Source organism: Gadus chalcogrammus, chromosome 13 (assembly GCF_026213295.1).
Source record: "Gadus chalcogrammus isolate NIFS_2021 chromosome 13, NIFS_Gcha_1.0, whole genome shotgun sequence".
NCBI lineage: Eukaryota > Metazoa > Chordata > Actinopteri > Gadiformes > Gadidae > Gadus > Gadus chalcogrammus.
In genome coordinates, this window is record NC_079424.1 from 11181516 (window position 1) to 11207213 (window position 25698).

The 25698-nt window shown below is 45.7% G+C and overlaps 2 protein-coding genes and 1 pseudogene across 2 annotated transcripts; 1 reads left to right on the forward strand and 2 right to left on the reverse strand.

The window, feature by feature from the left end:
- The first annotated feature begins 262 nt into the window (after positions 1-262).
- Positions 263-22165, forward strand: LOC130401866 (rho-related BTB domain-containing protein 3-like). Its single transcript, XM_056605871.1, is given in 14 exon segments — positions 263-485; positions 1026-1260; positions 2299-2491; positions 6248-6405; positions 7070-7178; positions 8691-8752; positions 8754-8890; positions 9040-9236; positions 14444-14553; positions 16372-16481; positions 18142-18311; positions 20812-20978; positions 21087-21183; positions 22021-22165. Coding segments are annotated over 14 exon segments (1866 nt in total). The 5' UTR covers positions 263-483; the 3' UTR covers positions 22140-22165.
- On the reverse strand, positions 21597-24989 carry LOC130401865 (glutaredoxin-1-like). The gene is made up of 3 exons (XM_056605870.1): positions 24709-24989; positions 24135-24268; positions 21597-22168 (listed from the first exon to the last, which is right to left on the reverse strand). The coding sequence occupies exons 1-2, from the start codon at positions 24913-24915 to the stop codon at positions 24155-24157; spliced, it is 321 nt and encodes a 106-aa protein (XP_056461845.1). The 5' UTR covers positions 24916-24989; the 3' UTR covers positions 21597-22168; positions 24135-24154.
- Positions 24990-25062: 73 nt separating this feature from the next.
- LOC130402381 (ubiquitin-associated protein 2-like) overlaps positions 25063-25698 on the reverse strand; it is a 9300-nt pseudogene continuing 8664 nt past the window's right edge.

A 25698-nucleotide genomic window follows, 5' to 3' on the forward strand; every position in this document is an offset into this window, starting at 1 on the left:
AGAAATACTTACAGGGGGAGGGGGGGGGGCTTCATTCTTCTACGGAATAACCCTTGGCATGGACTGGGACATCGAGGTGCAAGGATATTTGGTTCAGCGTCGTTTTCTGTTTTCTTTAAGCGAATGACAACTTGTTTCTGTGTAGCATAGTGACCGCCTGATGTTATTAACCGGCTGAAACGAAGCGCGGTGGACAGCAGACTCGCCAGGCGGCGGTCCGGTGCGCATCTGCGGTCAGGACATATTTTTGGGGGGCTTTCTTCTCCAAAAGGTTCGCTTTAATGATTCGAAAGAGAGGCACACATGCGAGTGAGCTGCGAAACTCTCCGGCCGTGATTCAACGAGCACATGCCACAGATGAGAGGGATTAAGAAAGCAAGCGGAACCGCGACTCATTGCGGAAAAGCCTTTGACTGCAGACTCATGTGAAAACGCACCGTGGAGAACGTGCTCCGCGGCGTAGAGCCGAGAGAAAACCCCACAATGTAAGTTGCTTTAAGATAATGGATGGATAATCTCATTCAGATGTATCTTCATACACGCGGTTTTCCCCCGAATATATTAATATAATAATACAATAACAATGCAATAATCATGCAATAATACTAATTATTATAATTGCAAAATGTATGTTTTATTCATTATCATATTACTTATTATAATTTGTGTTGTAATTATCAATTATAATCAAATGCGGTGAAGTGTAACCAAAATGGCAAAAAAGACATACGGTTAAGCCTATCCTATGTTACAGTTCTTTCATTCTTCACATCACTGCTAGTTATTTCTCAATGATTTGATGCGCTGTCCGCGTGATACACATTAACATTAAGGGAGGACAGAGAGCGGCTTGGCATCCGATTTATAAATCACTTGTGTGCATCCCAGCGCCATCCACACGCACGCCAAACCTCTGGACCGGCTTCAGTGCTTCGGATGGATCATTGTTTTGCCTGTGTTGTACATTCATTCATTGCCCCCCCCCCCCCCCATGGTTATGTCTGGCCGCTGGTGTGCTGTTTCAGGTCCATTCATATCGTGGCCCTCGGCAGCGAATGCCCTGGGGTTGTGGGCCCCGGGGAGGAGGGACCCATGGGTCAGGGCCAGCTGCAAGGGGGCCTGCTGTGGAGCTACCTGGGCCAGGGCGCAGTGGTGGGACCCCACGACCTGGAGAACAGCCTGCACCACCCGGCCTTCATGGAGTACACCTCGCAGGTCTTTGGGGATGTGAGCGTGGTGGTGCGGGACTGCCCCAGCTGGGTAAGAGGCGGCTGCCTGGGTCCGGACGGACGTGTTGCTCAGGTGGATGGATGGATGGATAAAGGGATAGATGGATGGATCAGACGATCAGACAATCAGACAGACTAGATAGACACGACTTTTCAATCCAATCCTTTTCCCTGACAGGCCAATCATTTTGTCCTTTATGAAATCATTCACTCCTGTGCTCCTCTATTATCTCTGTCTCTCTCTCTTTCTCCGGGCAATCGTATCTGGATTCCAGCCATTAATCTAAGATCGCGCGGCAGGTTTTATTTTCTTATTTGATTCGGTGCGATGGAGGAAGGTCAGGACAGGCCAAGACGGCGGAGCATGCAATGAAAGCAGGCAGGGTATTTTAGTCTGTGCTGGGAGCGTGAGTCAGGGAGCTGCTGGTTTTTGTTTTTTGTTTTCCACTTCTGAGTCTGCAGCCGTGGCTCAAAGGATGTTCAAAAACTCAAGGCTGCTGCCGTTGCTGGGATGCAGACTCTCATCTGCACGACAACGCTCTCTTTCTTTAGTGAATGATCGTTATTCCAGCAGGAATCAGGGCACGCGCATGACCTCAACTCACAAACAGTGGTTAATGATAAATCGTATGTGTGAAATAAACGAAAAACTGTTGATCCTTTTAAACCAATCCTTTGTGACGCCCCCCTTCGTTCCATTGTTGACATGATGGTGACTGAAGTGCCTCCGTCCATTCGTTTTTATCATGGCAAATATATAATTGCTAAACTGTTCCAAAACACGATTCTGTTCAAAGCTTGCAACGGTTTGCCCGTAATCTTGCTTTCAGCAGGAAAAATTAATTCTGATATTATGTAATGCATCTATATCCCGGAACGAGGGGAAATAGGGAGACATATAGGCAGATACATAAGGGGGGAGAATTGAGTTCAGAGTCGTATGGCGTAGATTAATGCTGTGTTTTTTTCTGTTACGCTAAACTGCTCTTAAACTCCATCTAATCTTTCCATGCTACGCCCCCCCCCCCCCCCCCCCCCCCCCCACCACCTACTACATCACCTCCACCAGGACCTGCTGGATAGTGATTGGGCGAGCGTGCGGAGTGTGCTTGAGCAGGCGGACATTCTGGTCATTAAGTACTCTGTAAACGACAAGCTGGCCTTCCAGCAGGTGAGGAATGGCTACGCGCCCAGACTCCGCCCCCTCCTGAGGCACTGGGGTGTGCCGGTCATCCTGGTCGCCGTGGGAGCACGTCTGCACGGTGAGCGCAACGATATTTCATCGATCTCAGGGCTCCAGGGAGCTGAGGGAAGAACGACCACACGTTAGCCCTAGGCAGCATCCCTCTCTATCTCTCTCTTTCACTCTCCCTTTCTCCCTTTCTCTCTTTTGCTCTCTCTCTCTCTCTCTCTCTCTCTCTCTCTCTCTCTCTCTCTCTCTCTCTCTCTCTCTCTCTCTCTCTCTCTCTCTCTCCTCTCTCTCTCTCTCTCTCTCTCTCTCTCTCTTCCTTTATGGATTACATTGTTCTAGTCACGTTAACTGTATATCAGCAGATGCCCTTGTATAATTACAAGGTTCAGAAAAAGCCCACAATGTATGAGTGTATGAGTCCCACAAGCGCTTGCTTGGCATTAAGGGATGGATGTCTGGGACCAAATTCGATCTACCTGCGTTGTTAATGAGCTGCCTGCCTTTGTTTTCGTCCTAATCTTTGAACAAGCAGTCCCTTTGTCACCAGTGTCATTGGTACAATCAGGATTGGATTTCGGGGTTGCTACAATCTGCTGTCTCAACCTGGCAGGGATTTTATTATAGTCACGCCTCAATGCTGTATGAGGCGTTTGTCCTTTAGCTTGTCCTCAACATAATGATAATGATCTACTGACAATTTGATCGCTGGTCATCCTGCCGGTTCTAATGCATATTTGTGGGGATAACAAGCCGGTGCAAGGCATCACCTTCATCTATTTATGAGGATATTACAAGCCCCGCACACACAGCCATTCACAAACACATAGGCACACAATCACAGACAGGCCGAGAGTTCAATAAACACCAAAGTGCAGGTTTATGAGTAACGGGCCCGCCTCCTGTGGCCATGCTGTTCAACGTCAGCTCTACTTAACCTGATAAAACGTCTATCCGGCTGCCGCTGGCACCAAACAACATAGACCCCTTTATGAACCCCGTGAGCAAGCAAACCCAGTGGCAATGTATTTTAATCTTTCCTGCATGAGATAGAGATCTGCAAGGGCAGGCTGAGCTGATCACCCTGCTGCACGGGGAGAAATGTTTTGGTGTGAGAGAGAGAGGGCGGAGGGAACAGACATTGGCGAGGTGAGGTGAGGGACGCAGGCCGTCTCTATTGTGTTTCTGCCGGCTATGAGCTTTTCCAAGTGATTCCCCCTGTGATGAGCGTTGAGACCGACGGATGATCGTCGACCATTTCCTGCTGACGGATTTAGAGCACCCAGGGGCGCCAGTGGAGCAGAGGATGCTCTATAACGTAGCGCTAATGTGGCCATTAAAGCTCACACGCACGCGCATACCCTCACATGGCGCGCAATGCACAGAGTCATGATGTCAGAGCGATGCCCAGTCACAGTCTATCAGTCTTGGACAATTTATTCCAGGTTTCTCCCTCCCCGCCTCTTCTTTTTACACACACATAAACGCACACACAAACACTCATATATACACCTCCCCCAAACAGACACAAAACACACACACACACACAACACACACACACATAAATGTACACACACACATTCAGTCTAACAAGGCTGGCCGATTTTTAAGACGCAAAAAATCTTCCAAAGCCTGATCACTGAGCTGTATGTGTGGCTCTTTCTTTCTCTATTCTCTCTCTCTCTCTCTCTCTCTCTCTCTCTCTCTCTCTCTCTCTCTCTCTCTCTCTCTCTCTCTCTCTCTCGCTCTCTCTCTAGCTCCCTCACTCGGCTCCTGCCATCCTCAGGCTGCCTCTTCCTTTGTGCAATCTCTCCATAGCGGAATTCTCCTCGAGCTTAATCGCTCTAATTTTCCCCTTGCGTTGTCAGCCCTGGATGTACCGTGCATACGAAACCTCTCAATGAACGCACGCTATGGCACATACAGTGCTAATGTGCGGAGCCAGATTAATCAAGCTTTTTGCTGAATCCGAGGGTGAATCTTCGCCTTGCCATTATCGTCATTGTCTTACCCTAACCCATGTCAAACAGGTTATCGGAATTAATGGCCCATACCGGAGATAGCGAATGGGTATTGTTTCAACTTCAGTCAGGTCCCATTTGGGAATGTTTAACCGCTTTCATCGCTGAAGGCTTTTTTCATTGTTTTGGTTTTGGTGTACACCAGGGGTTTTCAAAGTGTGAGAGAGTGAGCCCCCCCTCAGAGAAAAAATTCAGCTGAGCCCCCCCCCCCCCAATTTTTTTTTCTAAATACCTGTGTTTTGAAAGCTATTTTAATTATTTTACACATTTCAAACATCTCCGATCATAATTTTAAAACATTTGGAACATATTTTTGAAACATTTGAAACAAATTTTTTAACATATTTTTTAAACATATTTCTGAAACATTACATCTTTTTGCGTTTTTAAACAAAATGTAACAACTTTATCTAAGCATGTTTTAGCTTAACCTTTTTTAAATACATTTGAACATCTTAATCTGTGTAAACTGCCAGTTTACAGATTCATTCAGGGTCCCCGACTCTGAATTTTCTGAGTCGAATCAGATCTGCCTTTTCAGTCCAGAGATTCGACTATTCGGCGGGGTTTGTTTACCGGCGTTGCTATGGTGACCTCAATTATTATAACCAACTGAAAACGACGCCGGTTTGAAACTAAAACTGTGATTCTGAAAAAAGTATAAATGCTATCAAAATTCCGTTTAGATAGTATTGAAGATACAAGTGTGTAGATTTGTTTAATGGTTTGAACGATGGTAAACGGTTGAAAAGAAATTAGTTACGAATGTCTAGAAGTAGGTGTATCAGAATGGGCTGACGTCCTCAATGAAAACAGCTGAAAACGAAGCAGTATGAAACTAAAACTGTGATTCTGAAGACATTTTAAATGATATCGAAATTCTGTTTCGATATTATTGAAGATACAAGTGTGTAGATTTGTTAAATGGTTTGCACGAAGATAAACGGTTGAAAATTGATTTAGTTATGTTACTTCTACAGTTGAAGTACGACTGATGATTTGAATCATCGTCTTTCAGGGTTTCTTCGGGTTTATTTTTTTCTCACGTCGCGCCCCCCCTGAAGAACTCTGGCGCCCCCCAGGGGGGGCGCGCCCCACAGTTTGAAAACCACTGGTGTACACGATAAGGACCTTGTTGCACACAATAGGAGATTTGATCTCAGGTTATCAGCATCATCCTCAGCAACAATGACAGGAGCTCTCTACCCCTCATGACGATCTTTGTCCTGGTCTAGTTCATGGGGTTTAAGCATTACCAACGCAAGACTCTTGCCTGCTTAAACCAGGGCCAGCCTTACTTAAAAAAGTGGTTCCTTGATGCAACTTGATGAAATGCTTTGAAACAGAATAGTATTCCGGCCCCCCCTCGTCTTTGAACGAGCTAGAACACAAGATGAGGCTGAGGCAGCTGTCCCACTGACAGAATAATAAGTCAATGGTCGAAGCTGGGACTGAAACGGATGCAGATCAATGCAACGGTCTGGCCTCGTACGTTTGGCTCCTTCTTCTCTGCCCGACTCAATGATTCCCTGTTGTATGTTGTTTAGTGCATTTTATTGTCTGCTGCGGCTGTCTTGGCCGGGGTTTATCTTCTAAAAGAGTTGTTGAATCTCAATGAGAACAACCTGGTTAAATAAAGGTAAAACTGAGAGAACATATGAAAAGTACCCCTTATACATGTGTAACCCTCTTCTCCTCCTGTTCCTCCTTCTTGTCCTCCTCCTCCTACCTCTTCTCCTCCTCTTCCTCCTTCTTGTCCTCCTCCCTCTCCTCCTCCTCCTCCTCCTCTTCCTTCCTGTGGCCCCCAGACGAGGGCCCCCCCTGTACTTGTCCCCTGTGTGCCTCCGACTGGAGCAGCTGTGTGCCCCACAGCGAGGGCCTCCAGTTGTCCCGGGACCTGGGGGCCACCTACCTGGAGTTGCCCTCACTCAACCACGTCTTTGTGGGACGCTACTTTGGCAGTGTGGTGGGTGCTGCTCTTATTCTGGGCCTCCTTGTGATGCCCAAACACACTGGCACGATCTCCCATTTATGTCAGCATTATGACCTAGTGAAATATCAAAGGGGACATATTATACTACCAGGTGTGGTTGTGATAAATAAGATAGATGAGCAACGTTTACTAAAGTCCACTAGTTAGGCTGGTAGCACACATCTAGGCGGACACGCCCACTTGTGATGTCAGAAGAGGCAGATTTTCAAAACAGCTTGTAATGGCTAATCACACTCACATCTGGTGGTATAATATGTTACCTTTAAGTGATTAAGGTGCAAATTATTGATAACGAGGCTGAAGCTCCAGACCTGGGTAACCAGATGAAGGTAGATCTGATTAAATGTAAGCTATCAGATTGTGAACATGTGAATCATTTCAATAGGTAGGAATTGCTCTTCTTTAAATGCTACAGTTCCTGAGCCTGGCGTAGTACACAGGACACGTAATTATTGTTTATTCCCGCAGAAACTTTGCACTGGTGACTCGTGCTCAATGGTCGTCAGCATTAAATAAACAAAGAGGCATCGATATTTACATAACAATAGTAAATAACGTTGAACCCTAACGGCAAAGCTTGTTGGTTGCTCCTCAAACTAACCAAGTCTGTATTCTCCTATGTTTGATTCGTCCCCAGCTGGAGTTCTTCATGATCCAGTGTCTGAAGCAGAAAGCCAAAGAGAGACCAGATAAGAGGCGTGTCAATAAAGTGAATGAACCACAGCCTCCTCACTTGGAACAACCAGGTCAGAGGTCAATATGGTGCTCCCTCTACTCTGAGATACAGCTCTACACACAATGTTTCTATGCTTGCGCATTAAGACATAATAGTCTCCCACAGGACGTATTTCTGAGGGTATTATTATTTGTTGAGTTTGAAGAGCTATGAAATGAGTGATGAAACGTGTGAAATATATGAACTTTGCTGAACTTGATCATTTCATTTGGAACGGCAAAGCAACTGCAAAATATGCCGGTATACCTCTTAGGTCTAAATTATAAATCTTTCTCTGATGTCATCTCTGATGATAAAATGATAACTATAAAACGATGAAACTATAAAGGATAAACCTTTATGAAGCAGGGGAGTGCTTTTGCTGAGACTGGCTATTTCTCGCCTGCTCGTTTCCTCTCTACATGCACTCTGTTAGACCCATTCACCCCATGACGCCACCCACCATTTTGACATTTTCCCAGCCAGTCTAAAATCGACAAGAGTAACTGCCCGCTTCGCTCTCAGTGATTTGCTCAAGGGCATATCCCTGCCATTTCTGGCAGAGGGAAGGGGGGGGAGGGGAGCGAGGAGAAGCGGAGGCGTCTAGCGCACGTCTCTCTCGTTCAAATTGTTGTTCCTCAAACAAATGGTTATTTGAATTACGGTTTGACCTTCCCCCGCGCGCTGGTCTCTAATCCGCTCCCCAGCCGCCGTACCCTCTGCCCGCGCCGTCCAAGGAGAGCCCCCATGGGTTCCCTGTTCCTAAATCACAAAATAGGTTAATCTGTTTGCATTCTCGAGGTGCTGTAATATCGATCCGTCCACTGAGTCTATCTCAGCCCGCCGCCGTGACCCTGAACATCACAGAGGGCAGTGCGCTGGCAGCAACGGCTTCTTCGTCTCCATTTGTAGGTTTCACTCCATTGTAGGTTTGTATGAGATCCGGTGCTCCGGAGCCAGCCCTGAATATATATATGGCAATGGTTCAGCGACACGCTTAGGGACCGTTAAAAAGGAGATGAGGGTCTGCTGCGGAGCTATTATTTACATGGCCATTACCTGTAAGACCTCCTCACTCCGGGCCTGCCGAAGCACCTCGCTTCATGCATCATTATGTACTTAACTCCTCGTCTTTGTCTCACACCTCTATATATCTTTATCCGGCTCATCCCTCCACCTCTGGTTTTGCCAAGGGTTGTCGTCCCCTTCTCCTCTCACATCCACAGCCCCCGTTCGGCTCCTCCTTGTTGGCTAGACATCACAGTATTCCCTGTTCCACAACTCATTATTCTCACGCCGTTTATGTCTCCGCATCCATCCGTCCCTCTCCTCCCTTCTTAACGGTCCACCAGTGGAGGATGATGATGTGTGTTGTGCCATTGATTGTTCCAGAACGATGCTCCATCTCTCTAAACCTCCCCTCGCTCGCCCCCCACATCCCCTCTTTTCCTGCTCCTTCCCTTTTTGTACCCCGACGCCTTCCTTCCGACGTCCCCCCCCCCACACCCCCCCCCCCCCCCGCACCTCCCTACTGCGGCGGCAGCCCGCCTCCCTCCGATCCGGGTGGAGGAGTCCAGCTTCTCCCAGGACTGCAGATGGCTGCTGGGAGCGCGGCGGGCAGTTCCGCTGACGGGGCCTTCTTACGCCCGGTGATTCTGGGAAGGAATCTGGGCTGGGCGCACCGGCGGTACTGTGCGCCGTGAGCCCCTACTTCAGACAGCTGCTTCTGGGACCCAAGTCCAGGTCGGGGGCCGCTGTTTGAAAAGCCTTCAGTCGTGAATCATAGCGCTATAGCCACCCCCCCCCCCCTGTCTGAAGGGTGATGAAGCGATAAAGTTTTATTGAATTGTATAAAGAGCACTTAGGGTGACTTTGGTGTCTGGCACTTCTAGGGAACGACCCCAGTCGAGGTGTATTTGTCGAGAGCGAGACGGTGGCCCCCACTCTCTGCTTTCAACGTGGGACGGCGGGATTATTGACGATATGCCGCGGCCAGACGGGCACACGGTGGGACGCCTCTCTCGCCTGGTGGTAAAGGACCCTCTGCTGTGCCTGTGCCTGTGGGAGACCCTCATGTTCCTTTACAGAGGTGAGGCACACACACAGCCCACTTAGAAACCCACTGAAGGCTAGAGGTTCAACTGAGGCTTCGCTGAAACAAGAATACATATTGCCAAGAAATCAATAGTCAACAGAAGTGGAGGCCTATGACTCACGCCTTTACTCAACATTGCATATGACAGCAGCACAGAGAGCATAAAGAGGCGACAGTAAATCAGGCATTTATACTGTGTGAGTACAATCGTAGCATATGGGCGATGCGGGCCACTTACACGTCTAAACAGCCAGAACCAGCCGGCCCCATTAACCTGCACGCTCTCTCCACTACCTGCATCCTAAGTAAATTGGCCCTGCCATCAGTCTCTGTATTACTCCACAGTTTGTCTCAGAAATCAGAGTAATTCATAATCTAAAGTCCAGATGAAATATGGGGGAACAGGGCATTTTCCTTTCTTTCGCTTGTATTTGTTCGACTAACCATGTTGCTGGAGGCTGCCAAACCAAACTCGGCCAGCACTAATAAACAGTATGTGTGTCTGTAAAGGGGTTCAAGTCAACACTGTGTGGATTGGCTGATAGAGCATTACACTCCCCTTCAGCCACTCACATGAATGAGTTTCTCTCCGGTAGAATATCTCCAACGAAACAGAAAACAAGGCCTAACTCCGCCCCTTCCAGTTCCTGATTCCCGACCCAGGCTCTGTGCTGCCTCCTCCAGAAGTTCCGCTATCAGATAGTAGGACTGCTTGAGTGAGATGACTCTAGTACACATGATAGCACTCAACACGTCTGCACGGTTTTGACGTAGTTTGCTGGAGTCACCGCCTAACTGATCACCTAGAAGCGTGTATCTTTCCCTAATTGTATGTCATTAAAATTACAAGGCTTGCAAGCTACAATCCTAAAGGCATAAGGGGAGGCAGCAATTTCCCCCTAATTGTGATGGTTCTTGCTGTTGCTATTACTAATGTGAGAGTCTACTAATGTGAGTCTTCGGTTTGTGCATAGTAGCTTTTGAGGCAGCAATTTTTCTTTAGGTGATGAATTCGTTTTTTATGTAGCTTGAGTTATTGCGCGATATAAGTGATATATGGTGTAAGGTAGGCAATGTGAGAGACAGGGAAGGAGGAGAGGAATTTCGAGGTGATGTGTGGCAACAGTCCCAGGTTGAATTCCCGCCCAGGGGGAAATAAAAGTTGCATGAGGCAGGTCATAAACCCCAGTGTGTGTAAGGTGTGAAAGGTTTGCTTGTTGTTTGTCCCCAAGGCTAGCATGTACAGCATTGAAGTCTTAGTTTCAGAGTGTGGGAATGCCAGCTGCTCTTTTTTTTTTTTTACTGTTCAGGAAGTCTGTGCATGTCCTGGCTTTTTAAATACCGGGCGCCTGCAATAGTGTTGTGTCTGTACGATGCCACATAACCTCTTGACTGTTTAACGCCCGGTTGTCAGGTGCTTGGTTTAACAAGGGATTGCAAATATTAATCGTTTTGTCACACTGTCATCTTCAATGCGTCTACAGTATCGCTGCTTTTGCAGTATTCCTGGATTGAGTTCCTACCCCAGGGCGGTATGTGGATTGGTTCAGATTTAATCCTTTTAAGAAACTAGCTTGTGGGAGCGGAAATGGATTATCCATCATGAGCTAGTTTTGAAGTAAACATTTGTAAAAGTAATAAATTACCATTTTGTTAATGGTGTTAAAATTGACTTTATGCTTGGCCTTTGCGGTTTTTTTATGCACGGACACGGCCCATGAAACAGAATCATTTTATATTTTATCTCTGACAAAGTGCTTTAGTCTCTGAATAGCCTCAATTCATCACCGTAGAAACGGTTGTTCTGAGCTACATCTGCAATGACACATCCAGGGGAATAGAAGAGAGACGCTTAGATCTCATGCGTCAGAAGAAGCTCGGTGTGATTTAAATATCACAACTAATGTTTCCCGTGGAACGCAGTCTACTTCCTTTGGTGACATGTCCTCTGGTTTATTCTGCATAAGAGGCACAACATGAATATGAATGTGCCGCAACTCACAATAGCATTCTGCTACATTTCAGGTTGAATAACCGTGTGTTGCGACTCGAAGGACCTCTGAGCATTTATTTTGATCTGGCATTGTTTTTCTCTACAATGCACACAAATGAAGATGCACTAGCACTAGGAAACAATAATTTAGACAATATTGCCATCTGTTGGCTTTTATCCAGGACCTTCTATTGTTCATTAACAATTGCTTGTCTATGGCATGCTTATTAAAAGTGTTGTAAAAGGAAATCGATTCACCAGGTAGTAGATGGCTTAAGGTAGATATTAAAGTCATCCCAAAAGGTAAATAACACACCTCTGCAAAGATAGCATGTTGGTATGTGGGCCTCTGTGTACACCGTACGTCATTTTACCAATTATCATAGCTATGCAAAATAGTTAAGGGAATTCTTATTGGGATTTATATCCAGCCTAAGCTGAGAGACTGCAGTGCTGTGCTGTGCTCTGTTTTGCATGCCAGCCCTTCATTACGGTCTGTGTTTCATGTTCGGTCCGTATTGTGAAGGACCCTAGTGACATTTTATTCACCGCTGTATGCCAATTTAACATGCATAGGAGCAACCTTCACTGATTGACTGAATACATGCACATGCACACACACACACACACACGCACACGCACACACACACACACACACAACACCACACACACACACACACACACACACACACACACACACACCGGACGCATACACAAACACACCTGACACACACGCACATACACACACACACAAACACTCACATACACAAATATAACAAATAATGTACACACGCATGCAGTATACACACAATAATTGAAATAATATAGCGTAATATAGTGTTAATGTGCAACACAAGAGATGGGACAACATAAGAAAGACAAACTAGAGTGTCTGCATGTGGCAGGGAGTGTGTGAGGCATGATGTGTGTGAATACGTGTGTGTTGCAATGTGTGTGTGCATTTGTCAGAGTGATTGCATGAATAAAAAGAAGGGAGAGAGAGAGTTGTTTGAGAGAATATAAAGAACCTGGTGAGGCCACACACATGCTGAGTGGTGTGCACACAGGTGTGTGCAGGCGTGTGTGTGCGCTAGGAGCATTGAGTACAATGAGAAGGCGAGGCACATAGAAAGCTTGTGGAGAGAATAGGAGCGAGGGATGTGAGATTGAGGAGAGGGGGCTAGGGGGGTGGGAGGAGTTTAAAGAAGAAGGAAAGAAAAAAAAAATAGCTTGCGTTTCCATGAGATAAGCAGAGCAAGAGAGCTGTGTGTGTGTGTGTGTGTGTGTGTGTGGTGTGTGTGTGTGTGTGTGTGTGTGTGTGTGTGTGTGTGTGTGTGTGTGTGTGTGTGTGTGTGTGTGTGGTGTGTGTTATTTTGTATGTTCAATGCTTAATGGAGTATAACTGTCTTCCTCACTCTCTGATCATTGAGTTAGTGTGTAAGTCTGACCGTTTCTGTCATGCTGTTCTGTACTGTACACACTGTACAGTGCGGGGAATTGAAATATGAGTGGAAATTGTTTTCCAATTTCATTTTGAATGACTCTTCGTTCCCGGTGTAGCAGGGCAATGGAGACATCGTTGTTCCCTGTCAACACGATCCATCCCTCACAGGAAATCTGTGGACAAGAGCTGCTTGTCATTCAAGGCAGATTTTACAGGGTGCGTGTTTGTTTGCTCTAGGTCTGTCTCCATGGCATACCGATGGATTATTCAGTAGAGACGGTTTCTCTGTGTCATGTTCAGGGCAGGACGGGTTCTGCCCCGTGCACAGAACAGTGGTCATGTGATGTTAGACTGACAAGAGTTGTTTGAGTGAAGATAATTAAATGCATTCTTAGAGCGCTTTTCAAGACACCCAAAGTGCTTTCCATTAGTGAGGGAGTGTGTGTGGGATCTTACTCTGATGAGTTTGAGTGTTGATTGTGTTCATGGCATCACATACTATCGAACATTGCAGGTTCATCCCCAGCCCTGTCGTTGAATTCCTCATCTCAGCCAACCATACAGTGAGCATCCTGCATCTTAGCAACCAAACACAACATATGTTCCCCGGTAGCAGCCTAGCCAAACTCCCCTCTTACCTGCATCTCTCTGTCTCTCTCTGTCTGTCTGTCTGGCTGTCTCTCTGTCTGTCTTTCTGTCTCCCTCTCTCTTTCTCTCTCTCTTTCTCTGTGTGCGTGTCTCCCTCTCTCTCCTCTCTCCTCTCTCCTCTCCTCTCTCTCTCTCTCTCTCTCTCTCTCTCCCTCCTCTCTCTCTCCTCTCTTGCTCCACCTCTCTCCCTCCTCTCTCCTCTCTCTCCCTCTCTCCTCCCCCCTCTCTCTCCTCCTCCTCCTCTCTCCCTCTCTCCCTCCTCTCCCTCTCTCTCTCTCTCTCTCTCTCTCCCTCTCTCTCTCTCTCTCTCTCTCTCTCTCTCCCTCTCTCTCTCTCTCTCTCCCTCCCTCCCTCCCTCTCTCTCCTCAAACCACATGCAGCCCTTTTGAAGAGCTAATAAGCCGAGTGCTGCACATCCGCCTCTGTGCTCCCCACAGCTGTCTGTGTTACGGGTGGATGATACTGAAGCGCTCCGCCCCTCAATCAGGCTGAAGGGCTGTGCCAGGTTATTTAAAGGAGCGCGCCCAACCAGAGTGCATCATGTAGGGTGGATGTTGTCTCGCTGCCACAGAGATGGCGACCTATCATAACTTATTTCAGGACTTTTATATTTTCCCCTTTCTTCTATTTTGGTCTGTATGGGTTAATGGTTAGAGAAGTTGATTTATTGGATCTTGAAGTGGCTGGCTGGCTGCATAATGTGGTTGGTTTTGTGAATGCTTGTTTGTGTGTGTATGTCGCTATCTTTTTGATAATGTGCGGCTACAGCAGATGACTAAGTACCATCGCTTCACAGGAACAAGTCGAAGGCTGAGGGTTATCTGTTTCAATTTCTAACAGAAAAGTAGTTGTAAGGGTTATTCCCACTGTGTTGGCCTCTGAAAATGGGCAAATGCATATCGGCAGGAAGATACACCACAAATCATTTAACGCTTAAACACTTAAACAAAGGTAAATTTGGATGAATGGGATTATTGTTATTTATAGGTTGTTTTTTCACAAATAGGATCATACAATATGAGTGTGTGTGTGTGTGTGTGTGAACTGAAGGAGGCTATTGCAGGTTGACAGTATGGATGTGTATGTGTATCTAATGTGAGGCTGTGTTGGGTGCAGGAGCGTGGGAATGGGACCACCTCCAGGAGGCCCTGGTGGAGAAGCTGAAGAACACCCTGGCTGTGGCACAGCTCATGGAGCGCATCCGCTCCTTCGTTGGCATGGACAAGGTGATAACTCACACACACATATACACTTATACACACTAACACAAACACACACTACATATACACGCACACGCCACGCACACCCACACACACACACACCACACACACACACACACACACACACACACACACACACACACAGTATACACAATGTGGGCTGCTTAATTTATTTAGCAGTCCGTAATGCAATTCTTATTTGATCTTTTTGAGAGATAGTGTTACTATATATGTGTTCAACGAAACACATAAATAGTACATGAAGAGTACATTACATTTTAGAGTCTAATCACACATTTTGGCTATTTAAACCCACCATGCGCGTCTCATCTCATTATCCAATAAGCAAATAATGAAACTGTAATTACACAATTAGTTGCCCCTTATCCCATGTCAGCCACTGTGAGACTAAACATAGCACAAATATTAAATAAGCAGTTAGAGGCATATGTAGAGGGCAGAAAACCATGTTAAACAGCAAGCACTGTGATCTGTTTCCAATGCCAGGACCAGCTGTGTGAATTGTGTATGTGTATGTGCGTGCCAACATGAGTGCCTACTATTAACACAGTTAGAGGAAGGATTTGAGACCTGACAGGTCTGTGGTACCAGGCACGTTACGCTACACCATGGCTTCCCATCTGGATGAAGGAGGTCTATTCACCTCCAGCAGTGGTCAGCACAGATCAAACCAACAGGCAGCTAGGCTAGGCTAATGCAGAGCGACTCATTCAGCTTCCCTGGATACTGTACAGTGCAAGGTGCTCCCAGTAAAATGCGTTCGCTGAATGTCTTTTATACAAAGCGAGGATATTTCAAACGCTTTCTAAAGCTGGTATGTGTATATCGAACACTCCCTGGGCACCACTGCTACCAACACTGTGCTGTTAGATATAGTCAATTCTGGTTGTTTTTCAGTCGAAAGAGAAAGGTCAAGTATCGACGATGGGGTTCTGTGGCAATACACGCGAGTGGCTGATGAAACGCTTGCCTGTCTCCCCCACCAATAGACCATCACAAATAGTCACATTTTAAAACACGGTGCAGAGCCTTTGTATGGATTATTATTATTTTGCGTAAGACATTCTTCTCAAGGGCAAATATGTGTCAGGAAGTCTTTCAATTGGCTGTTCAATTCCCAGCCTTAGCATCAGATCCATAGCGGCTGTGCTTGGCAATTCAGCTCAGATGGCCGTGACTTGTGTGAAGCAGGGTTGGCCGACAGCCTATTAATATTCAATAGGTGAGCGAAGACCAATGCATAGAATTAGAATTTTGAGTCTTAGCAGCCGTGGCAACTGTAGAGTAGAATCTCCTCCATGTCTCTGAAGATATAGGGGTGGATGAGTTCCTTTACGCTAGAGATTTATGTGTGTGTGTTCCCTATTCTTGTCTTCCTTGTGTGTATGTGACTGTGTGTGTTTGTGTGTCTGCGGTGTGTGTGCGTGGCTGTGTGTGTGTGTGTGTGTGTGTGTGTGTGTGTGTGTGTGTGTGTGTGTGTGTGTGTGTGTGGTGTGTGACTGTCTGTGTGTGTGGCTATGTGTGTGCGTGTGTGTGTGTGTGTGTGTGTGTGTGTGTGTGTGTGTGTGTGGGGCCGTGTATGGTTGTGTGTGTGTGTGGCCGTGTGTGTGTGTGGCCGTGTGTGTGTGGGGGGCCGTGTATGGTTGTGTGTGTGTGTGGTGTGTGTGTGTGTGTGTGTGTGTGTGTGTGTGTGTGGTGTGTGTGTGTGTGTGTGTTGGCGTGTGTGTGTGTGTGGCCGTGTGTGTGTGTGTGTGTGTGTGTGTGTGTGTGTGTGTGTGTGTGTGTGTGTGTGTGTGTGTGTAGGCCTCCAGGGAGACCCCCAGTGCGCGGGCGGCAGTCCTTGGCCCCCAGACCCTCGTCAGTCTCTTTAATTCTCCCCTCTACTCTGACGTCATCTTCATGGTGCAAGGCAAGTCCTCCCTGACACACACACACACACACAGGCACACACACAGGCACACACACACACGCACACACACACACACAGTCGTAAACCCGCAAACAGACACCCACACACAAGTGAATACACATATTAATTTAATGCACATGACTCTGACTCTGACAGTGAAGAAAGGTCACATTAATAATCCTTGATTTAAGGATTATAAATATCGCATTTATTTGTTTTTTACCTCAAGAAAACACTTCAATCATATTGTTCACTGTGTCCCATTGCGGCATGATGTTGTTGATGACCAAAACAGCTAGGTTTCTCCTGTTTCCCCATAGCCACAATTTATTCCTCCTGCTCATCTGTATTGCTAGAATAGTTCCTGTACTGCGAGAAGCCGGCCCCTAAATGCTTCACTCCTCCGGCGTCCTCCGCCTCAGAGAGATGGAAGTTAGGGCGCCGCCCTCCCGGCTTTGGTCAGCACAATCCATCCTTGGGATTAAATTGGCCATCATATTCTTCACTGAAACTGTATCAAGCAGCAGTGAGAGATGGTAGAGGCAGCAGGCAATGCCCCAAGCATTCACTTAGCCTTCTTCTACACTAAAATCCCCCTCAGATCTGGTGGGCATCTCTATGCTGTTCACGAGGCAGACAGCAGATTTGGGAAGTTGGGCGGAATAGTGCGAGCTCTGTCCGTTCAGTAACCTTAATAGAACATCACCACAAACGCATGACGTGCTGGTATGTACACATACCTCAGTATCAACCTTTACCCTTTAAAGACCCTCCAGACAACATACAACAGATAAACTCTCGGTTTTTTACTAGAGTACTACTGTGTATACGAAACAGTTGTTGCATCCATAAAACTAGAATGTATATTTAGTTTTTTTCCAAATTACCCTCACAGCGCTTGTTATATATGAAAGTATCTAATATGTTATCACTGTTGGTTAATGTGGTACACTTGGGCAGTGGTAGGCACACACAAAAACATAGAACACATACATTCTATTCCCCCCGTCTTGATGTATTCTTTAATTACTCATCTAATAACTGATTCTAATTTATGTGAATTCCAAGTAGTAAGAGTTCAAATTTGCTTTGAGTCGGGAAGACCTTTAGCCTGGCTCCGCCCGCCTAAGTACTTCCGCTCAATTTGAATTTCCCTTCAGTACTAGGTCTGGACCTGCTGTATGTAATTTGGTTTTTTGGTGCCGCCACAGCGGCCACCAATCAGCGAACAGAGGGCGTGTCTGAGAACAATGACGATAAAGTCGTACGCCAGTTTGAGTTGTTGTTGTAGGTCGGTAGTTGATTTACAATGTGCAATTTTTCCCTGATAAATTAAATTTGACGAACAAAACCTGCGTATGTTATGTATATGTTCACGTATGCTATTCCCTTTCTATCTGTGATCTGTGCTATCTGTCTTATGACTGAACTATAACTATCTATTTTTTGCTTTGTGGTTGGCATGTGTGTCTCTGTTTGTGTGTGTGTGTGTGTGTGTGTGTGTGTGTGTGGTGTGTGTGTGTGTGTGTGTGTGTGGTGTGTGTGTGTGTGTGTGTGTGTGTGTTGTGTGTCTGATTGTGTGTGTGTGTGTGTGTGTGTGTGTGTGTGTGTGTGTGTGTGTGTGTGCGCGCGTGTGTGTGTGCGTGTGTGTTTTCTCTAGGGAGTGTGTTGCCAGCCCACAGAGCGGTACTGGTGGCGCGCTGTGATGTCATGGCGGCCATGTTTAGTGGAAAGTACGCAGAGGCTCGGAGCCGAGTGGTGCCGATCCACGGAGTCTCCTCAGACACCTTCCTCTCCTTCCTGGAGTACCTCTACACTGACACCTGCTGTCCTGGTGAGTGTACTGCGTGACGATTCAAAAAGCCCCAATAACACATGAACACCATCATTGCTGCTGCTGCTGCTTCGAGAAGCAAGGGAAGTATTGAATCTCATGCAAACGCTTGAAAAGCCATGTTCTAAAGGGTTATGAAGGGTGTCTCTTTCTTGTTGATCTATGGAGGTGGTTTCCAACTTTTGAGTTTAGGTGTACCACCAAAATGTCATGAAGACCTTTCACAGACCACCTCGTATGCAAACGGTAAAATATAGACCAGAAGTAACATATGCAGTGGCTTAGCAAGGAATGCCAGCACCCCCATTATACAAAATTATTACTTCAAAAGGCCATGGCCAGAGGGCAACAGCGGGAAGAAAAGGCATAAGCAGCATAACGCAGCAGTTTATGCTGTAATGTTTTTCATTGAGGTTTCGTGTTCATTTGTGTTAACCTCAATAAATCCAATTTAACACAAAACCTCAAAAGAAAACATTTCAAGCTACAATATTTATGAAATAATAGCAAGCCTTTGTTAATAATTGAATATACATTTTCTAAGATAATTTTTCAGAAAATACAATATTTACCTAACAATATTTAATATACAGTATGTCCACCTGCAGTTCCGTCTAATAGCTATATCTACCTAGCTAAATCTATGGCATGTATTTTGCAGTGTCGGCTGATCTTGGGGCTCTGAGATGTGAGCAAAGCTGTGTTTTTCCTTAATACTTACATCACACTGTCGTCATCAGCCTGCATACAGTATTTTTAGCCATTATATTTTCTTTATTTTACCTTTGAGAGGGCATGAAACCCATAATTGAGGTCTTGTGAATATTAAACACACAATAGCGACCAAATTGCCTAACGGTCCTTCTGAAACAAGATGACAGGGCCTTATGAAACCAAGTTTTTTTTCACAGGCTGCCAATGCGTCTCCCTGGGGTACTGCAGAGAACAGTAGTGAGCTCAAATTAAACCACATATACCATTCCCCAAATTGAACCATGCATTTTCGGGAACATCACCGCCCTTAGGTTTATTCACTAGCCTCACAGAGCCAGACGTTCCATATGGAGACTCTGGGACACTGCGTTGATTAACTGTGTCAAGAACCACCTACTTGTCAGGAAGAGGTCTTGATTGACATGCAATTATGACCAACCGTGGACCATACAACCGGGACTTTAATGGGATTGAAGTAAAGATAAAATAAAGGTAAGATGTGTCAAGTGGGGCTATGTCTACATTTCTGGGAATGACAATCCCGACAGCCTATGAAGATCATGTCTATAATTTCTTGTAGATGCTTCCTGGTTTTGCCTGCTCTGTGTATCAGATGATCAGGGCGGGACCCATGGTGACCTTGGGCAAGTGAACGGAGGAGGCTGAGATTAGCATGAGGAGACATGTTGTCCAGTTACATTCCCAGATGTGTCCTTAGAAAGAGCCATCACCAGCTTTTACACATGCAGTGTGCATAAGTGTGCTCAATAAAAGCACTGCTCACTGCTAATATTAAAGTCACTTAAGCGTGTTTTGCAGGGGGTCAAACTGGGTGTGGGTAATTTACATAAAGTCAAAACAAGGCGAAATCACCGCCAATGTATGTATTTTAGTCTCTCTCAGAAATATTTCTCAAGCATACCTCTTCATAGAAGATTTGATATAAGTGTGTCACACATATCGTTGTTTTACTTTTTTAAGTCCATTATGTATATTATATTAAAAAGTAAGTTAGGACGGAGCCTCTTACACCTCCACGGGTTTAGGATGAATCAATCATAACCCCAAACCTAAAATAAACAATCGTGTTTGTATGTCTTCCCACACCCAAATAGCGGTGCTGGTGAGCGATATTCAACAAACTCCCTTTTGGTGCATGCAAAGGACAAAACGGGCCTTCACTTGCCCACATGTCTCTCAGTAGAACGTGGAAATAGAAAAAGAGAGCTGCCAAAGAGAGAGGGAGGCGATGCCGCTGTGCTGTTGCGGTTTTTTTTTGTTGCTCAAAGTCAAGGCAAGGTTACATCTCCAGAAGCAGCCAAACAAAAGCCACAGGCGTCAGGATCCCCACTGGAGCAGCGCAGTGGGTGCTTCTGGTCGGCTTCAGCAGGGCAGCCCTACGAACAAGCAGTCTCTTTGATTTACACTGGGCTGGCAGCAGGGATTCAACCCCGTCATTTGGCCGGGGGGCGGAATCAGTGGAGAGTTGGCATGGTGTGCATATTGCCCACAGGCGGGCTTGACTGACAGCTGTGATGACCAATTGTGTTTTCTAGAAGGACAGCAAGCGCAAAAATTCACTGTTTATTCTTGGCGACATTGTCAGGAAGCCTAACAAACTGAAAGCCAAAACAAAAGAACCATACTGGAAGAATACTGGCCACAGTTAATTACTCTCAATATATAGCAATTCAAGGTTTTGATGTGTTTGTGAAAGCCTACACTCTATCAGACTGTGCTTTGTTTGTTTGTTTGTGTGTGCGTGTGTGTGTGTTTCTATGTCCAGCCAGTGTGCTGCAGGCCATGGCCGTGCTCGTCTGTGCCGAGATGTACCAAGTGAAGCGCCTGCAGCATCTGTGTGAGGTGTGCGTGTGTGCCTACCTTCAGAGCATGCCCAGCAGGGAGCTGGCATCCACCGGTATCAGTGTGATCCGGCTTCTCCGCCGTGCAAAGGTCAGTGCGTATGTGTGTGTGTCTGAGATAAGAGAAATTCACTTGGTGTGATGGGAGCATATGCTGTACTGATCCATGTAGGACTCTAACGTCTTATGTGCTGCCCAGTGTCACAACGCCGAGCAGCTCTATGTATGGCTGCTCCACTTCATCGCCAACAACTACCTGATCTTCAGCCACAAAGCAGACTTCCTGGAGCTCTCGGGTCAGTGTCTGTTTGTATCCCCCCCCCCCCCCTCCCCATTCTCTCACCTTTCACCTCCATTGCATACAAGCCCTTTTTTTAGATCACACCATGCTTCCAGGATTCACCCCAGGAAATGGCCTAGCTCCAACACACTCTCATGTCAGTGAAAAGTAGAAGGTCAGAGTAGTCTTGAATATTACGACAGCATTAATAGGCTGAGGCTGAACTGGGCTGTGCCGTTTACTGGGAATGCTCCGTTGCTCCTTCTCACAATGGCCTATGGTTCCTTATAACTAAGTGGTCTGTTACAGAGGGGTTGTTATCGCCCTCTTTCCTTTTTTATTCCTTCTGGCATTAGTATGTATGCATCAGCCAAAGCATGTTATAAAACGGGGAGATAAGAATGTGACTCATTTCAGTGACGCACAGGATTTGTGATGGAAAGCGTTTATTGTCATCTTTAGTCACACACAGGGAACTTGTTTAGGATCCATTGGACGGTCGTTAAAGGCACGAGTAAAGAAAAGGATTCAGTTGGACAACCAAATGAGAAAGAAGAATAATTCATTCGTAGTTTGTAAAAAAAGAAGACTTCATCAAGCGTGACACAGACACTGTTGCCGTGTAGACAGTTATACAAGGCGAGACAGCGTAGGTTTGTGTGCTCAGCGATTAATAGACATTAAGCATTAGTGTCGAGGGCTGCCATGTCCGTGTTCATCAATGCCCGTGCATGTGTGCGTGTCCCCATGTGCGTGTTTCTATACGTCTTCGTTTGTGTCATCATGCATGTGCTTGCGTGTGTTGGTTGTGTGCGTATGTGATGTGTGCGTGTGTGATGTGTGTGCGTTCCAGAAGAGGAGAGGGACCATGTGGAGAGGTTGCGTTGGCCGTCCCGGGGATACCTGCAGGAGCTCAGCGAGTACCAGCAGAGGAGACGCAAGCTACGCAAGTCCCGCTGCACGGTCATGTGACGGCCCCCTCCGACACACACACACACACCCTGTGGAATACACGGGAAGGGGGGGGCAGGGTGGAGGGGGGGGGGGGGGCACCAAACATGAGAACATATCAAGAACATTGGTTTGGGAGAGAAGACGGCAGGGATAGCAATATTATGGGCTGCGGTACTGGCTGCTTGGGGATTTCTGCTGGACGGCGGCCGGAGTGCGGCGAAGCAGAGACACGCTGGGGGGGGGGGGGGGGGGATAACAACACAACAACACCAGCGCAGTGGAGCAGAGTGCAAAGGTCGCCGTGGCCCCAAGCAGCCAATGGAACGGCGTCCACCCGATGAGACCCGTGCTCCGTCGCCCGCGGAAAGCCTGAGTGTCAAGCCTGGTCCAGTGACTCATCCACCAACAGCCATTCAAAATGTATATTTCATCTGACTGGCTGACTGAGTGTACATAGGTACCCATCTATCACATGAAAATGAAATACAACCCGAGAGTAGATATTTACAACCAATACTGACATACCAGGTGGAACAAGCCTGGACTGGACCAGAAACACCACTGTGCTGGACTGCAGCCCTGTATACTTTAGAGACGTTACTGGATAATTCTGTTCATCCCCTAACGCCTGAGACACTTTTACTAAATCCCATAGTTTTAACACTATATAATTGGCCCATGATGTCCGTTTACCTGCGTAAAAAACATTGAAGGGTTTCAATAAAAAATAAAAACAACTAAAAACTGCTTGTCTCTGGAGTTCAAATACATCTAAATGTCATGTAGCTAAAAGGGTTGCCTTGTTGGGAGAACATAATGTAAAGCTTTCAGAGTCTGATGCACAACCCCTGAATGCCAACAGTAGCACATTCAGGTTTGTTTTCAGATACATGTGGAAAGACATCATATTATGTTATGTTATGTTACGTTCTTTTCCTTTTAAAAGACTACATGCATCAGTATTTCAAATGTGATTCATTATTCAATGTGTCTCGATGCCATTTTGGTCGAACAGGGCTATTTCTATGATCCATTTCAGAAAATGGAATACAATGTCATTCTAAAATGTAGATGAATATAGGCAACATGGCCTTTGGTTCATTTTTAAAAGGGTGCTTTTTGCATAATTTCTTAATGTTATTCAAGTTATGTGAATATTTATTCATGGTTAGGAAATTTAAGAGGTGAAATATATTTTATTTCATTTTGGAATAACATGAATCATGTATTATGATTTAATGGTGCTGTGATTATTTTTGTAAGCGATTAGATATGGAAGGTTGTTTTTTTTCTTTCCTTTTGTTCACTTTCGGTGTTGGGCGACACTTTATTGCACAGCAGTTCAATCAACTGTTTCGACAGTTCGTTATTTTAGCATAAATGGTACCAACAAATGAATTATGTTATATCCTCTTATCATTATAATAAAGACCATATTATGTAATGCTCAGTAGTAATATGGTTTTGGCTGAAGCTCAAATTCAAGTCGGCACACACAAAAGCTAACACTGTATCATGACGTCTTCATGGACCCACTGATCAACATATCAAATTGAAAATGTGTTCTTTAATACATCACTTAATGCCAATAGCATTTCCAATATGTGACCCCTTGAGGGAAATGAATGCGCTGAGATTACACAGCTAATGGGAGAACAGCTGGAGAGATGGACTTTGAAAAGGGGGGGGGTCAAGCTATCACCACAGAGGACCTGTCAATCAGGAGGAGCCCATTACTAATCCTATGAAACTGATGTCAGGGTGTATCCGTGTTTTCTCAGCAATAAAATGTTACGTTTTTTGTTTGCTTTCACTCTTTTTACCCATGTGCTGTGAACATGTATTTAAACTTATGGTTGTATATCCCCCCCTCCACTCCCGACGTAGCAGCTAGTCCTACCACTCTTATAGAACTGCCTCAGGCGCGCGCTCTGTGTGTGTTGTGCGTGTGTGTGTGTGTGTGTGTGTGTGTGTGTGTGTGTGTGTGTGTGTGTGTGTGTGTGTGTGGTGTACCTTGCGCTGGCAGTGATAAGTCACTGAAGCGCTCCAATAGTTTGAAGCATGCCTTGCAGTTTGCCACTCTGATCCAGTTCTGCCAAGTCACTGCCCCCGCCCACGCAATCATCGCCGATAAACACCCGTGGCACCTGTGGGAACGTAGACGATACACACGCACATCATTGTCAGTGAGGCACGTGATCACAGAACCATTGTGTGCACCTCCCCCCAGTATAAACAACACATTCAAAGCAATGGAAAAACGACTTCATCCACTTGATTATATTTAGATAATTTGATGAGTTCAGTTGCATTGATACTATATTTTATTTTCCACCGTTTGAAGTGAACAGCTGTGCATGATCACCGCATCATTTCCGAGACGGTAATTGAGTCACATTGATCAGTTGGATCAAAGGGATACAGCGAACACTGGACATCAGTTCACAAATACCCGTAATGCGACTATACTACAAAAGGCCTACACATTAATCAAACAAGAACCGTCCACAGTGAAAACATATTTCTTCAAAAATACTAAACAGCTACAATCGCCTCATGATCAAAGGAAATCCAATTGTAAACTTACCGTGCGAGCACCAGTGATCTCCAGGAAATAGTCTTGCATTTTGGCCATGTCGCTGCGTTTACTGATGTCAATACATTCTAAATGTCCTGGTTTAAATTTGTATTTGGACAAAACATCTTTGGCCATAATGCAATACGAGCACGTTGGCTTCATAAACATCACCACTTTGTCTCCCTTAACTGTAGTCTCGACAAACTGCTGAGCCATTTCTTCTTTTGGTTATAGTCGAGATTAATAAATAACCCCCCCGATATGATAACTAAAAAACTAGAAATACAATACAACGTTCAACGTAGTCGATAAATGAATCAAAGCACCAAACGGCAAGTTGTTGGCATTCGTAATTCAATAGTCTCAGAAGGGAGGAGTTATATCCTTAGGGCAGCCCCTTTCTTTAGTCCAGCTGCGCCTGCGTGTCGTTTCCTTGATGGTCTTGCCCTGGGCCAAGAGGATCCTGAATTGTAGCGTTATCCCGGTCAAACGTAACGCAACTTCCGGTATTCTGCTTCCTACAAGAAGTGTACGACGGCTTAACAGTCCCGGCGCAAGAAGAATAAATAACATACCGAGAAGAACAAGTGATTATGGTCATGTTTTAGTTCTCTCGCCGGAAAACTGAAAAAACGACACATTTAACATATAAGCAAATAAGGAAAATAATTACATAGAATGGAAAACATTACCCATGTAAACAAGACAGTTGTTTACCAGGTCAACACAAATAGTAGTAGGCCTATTTGGAGTTTCTCAATAGAGCTTGAGTTGATGATCCTTTTCAACCCAAAGCCTCACAGAGAGGTGGCAATGTAGTTCAAATCAGCAAATCCTTGGGCCTCAATGTAGTGATAATAATACTAACAGTAAATATAAACTAAGTACACAACTTAAAGTCCAGGGACATTAACTGAATGAGAAAAAAGCAGCTACTAGACCAAGTGTAATAATATATATTGTCAACAGTGTACATTAATTCTGATTTCTAAGTATGGC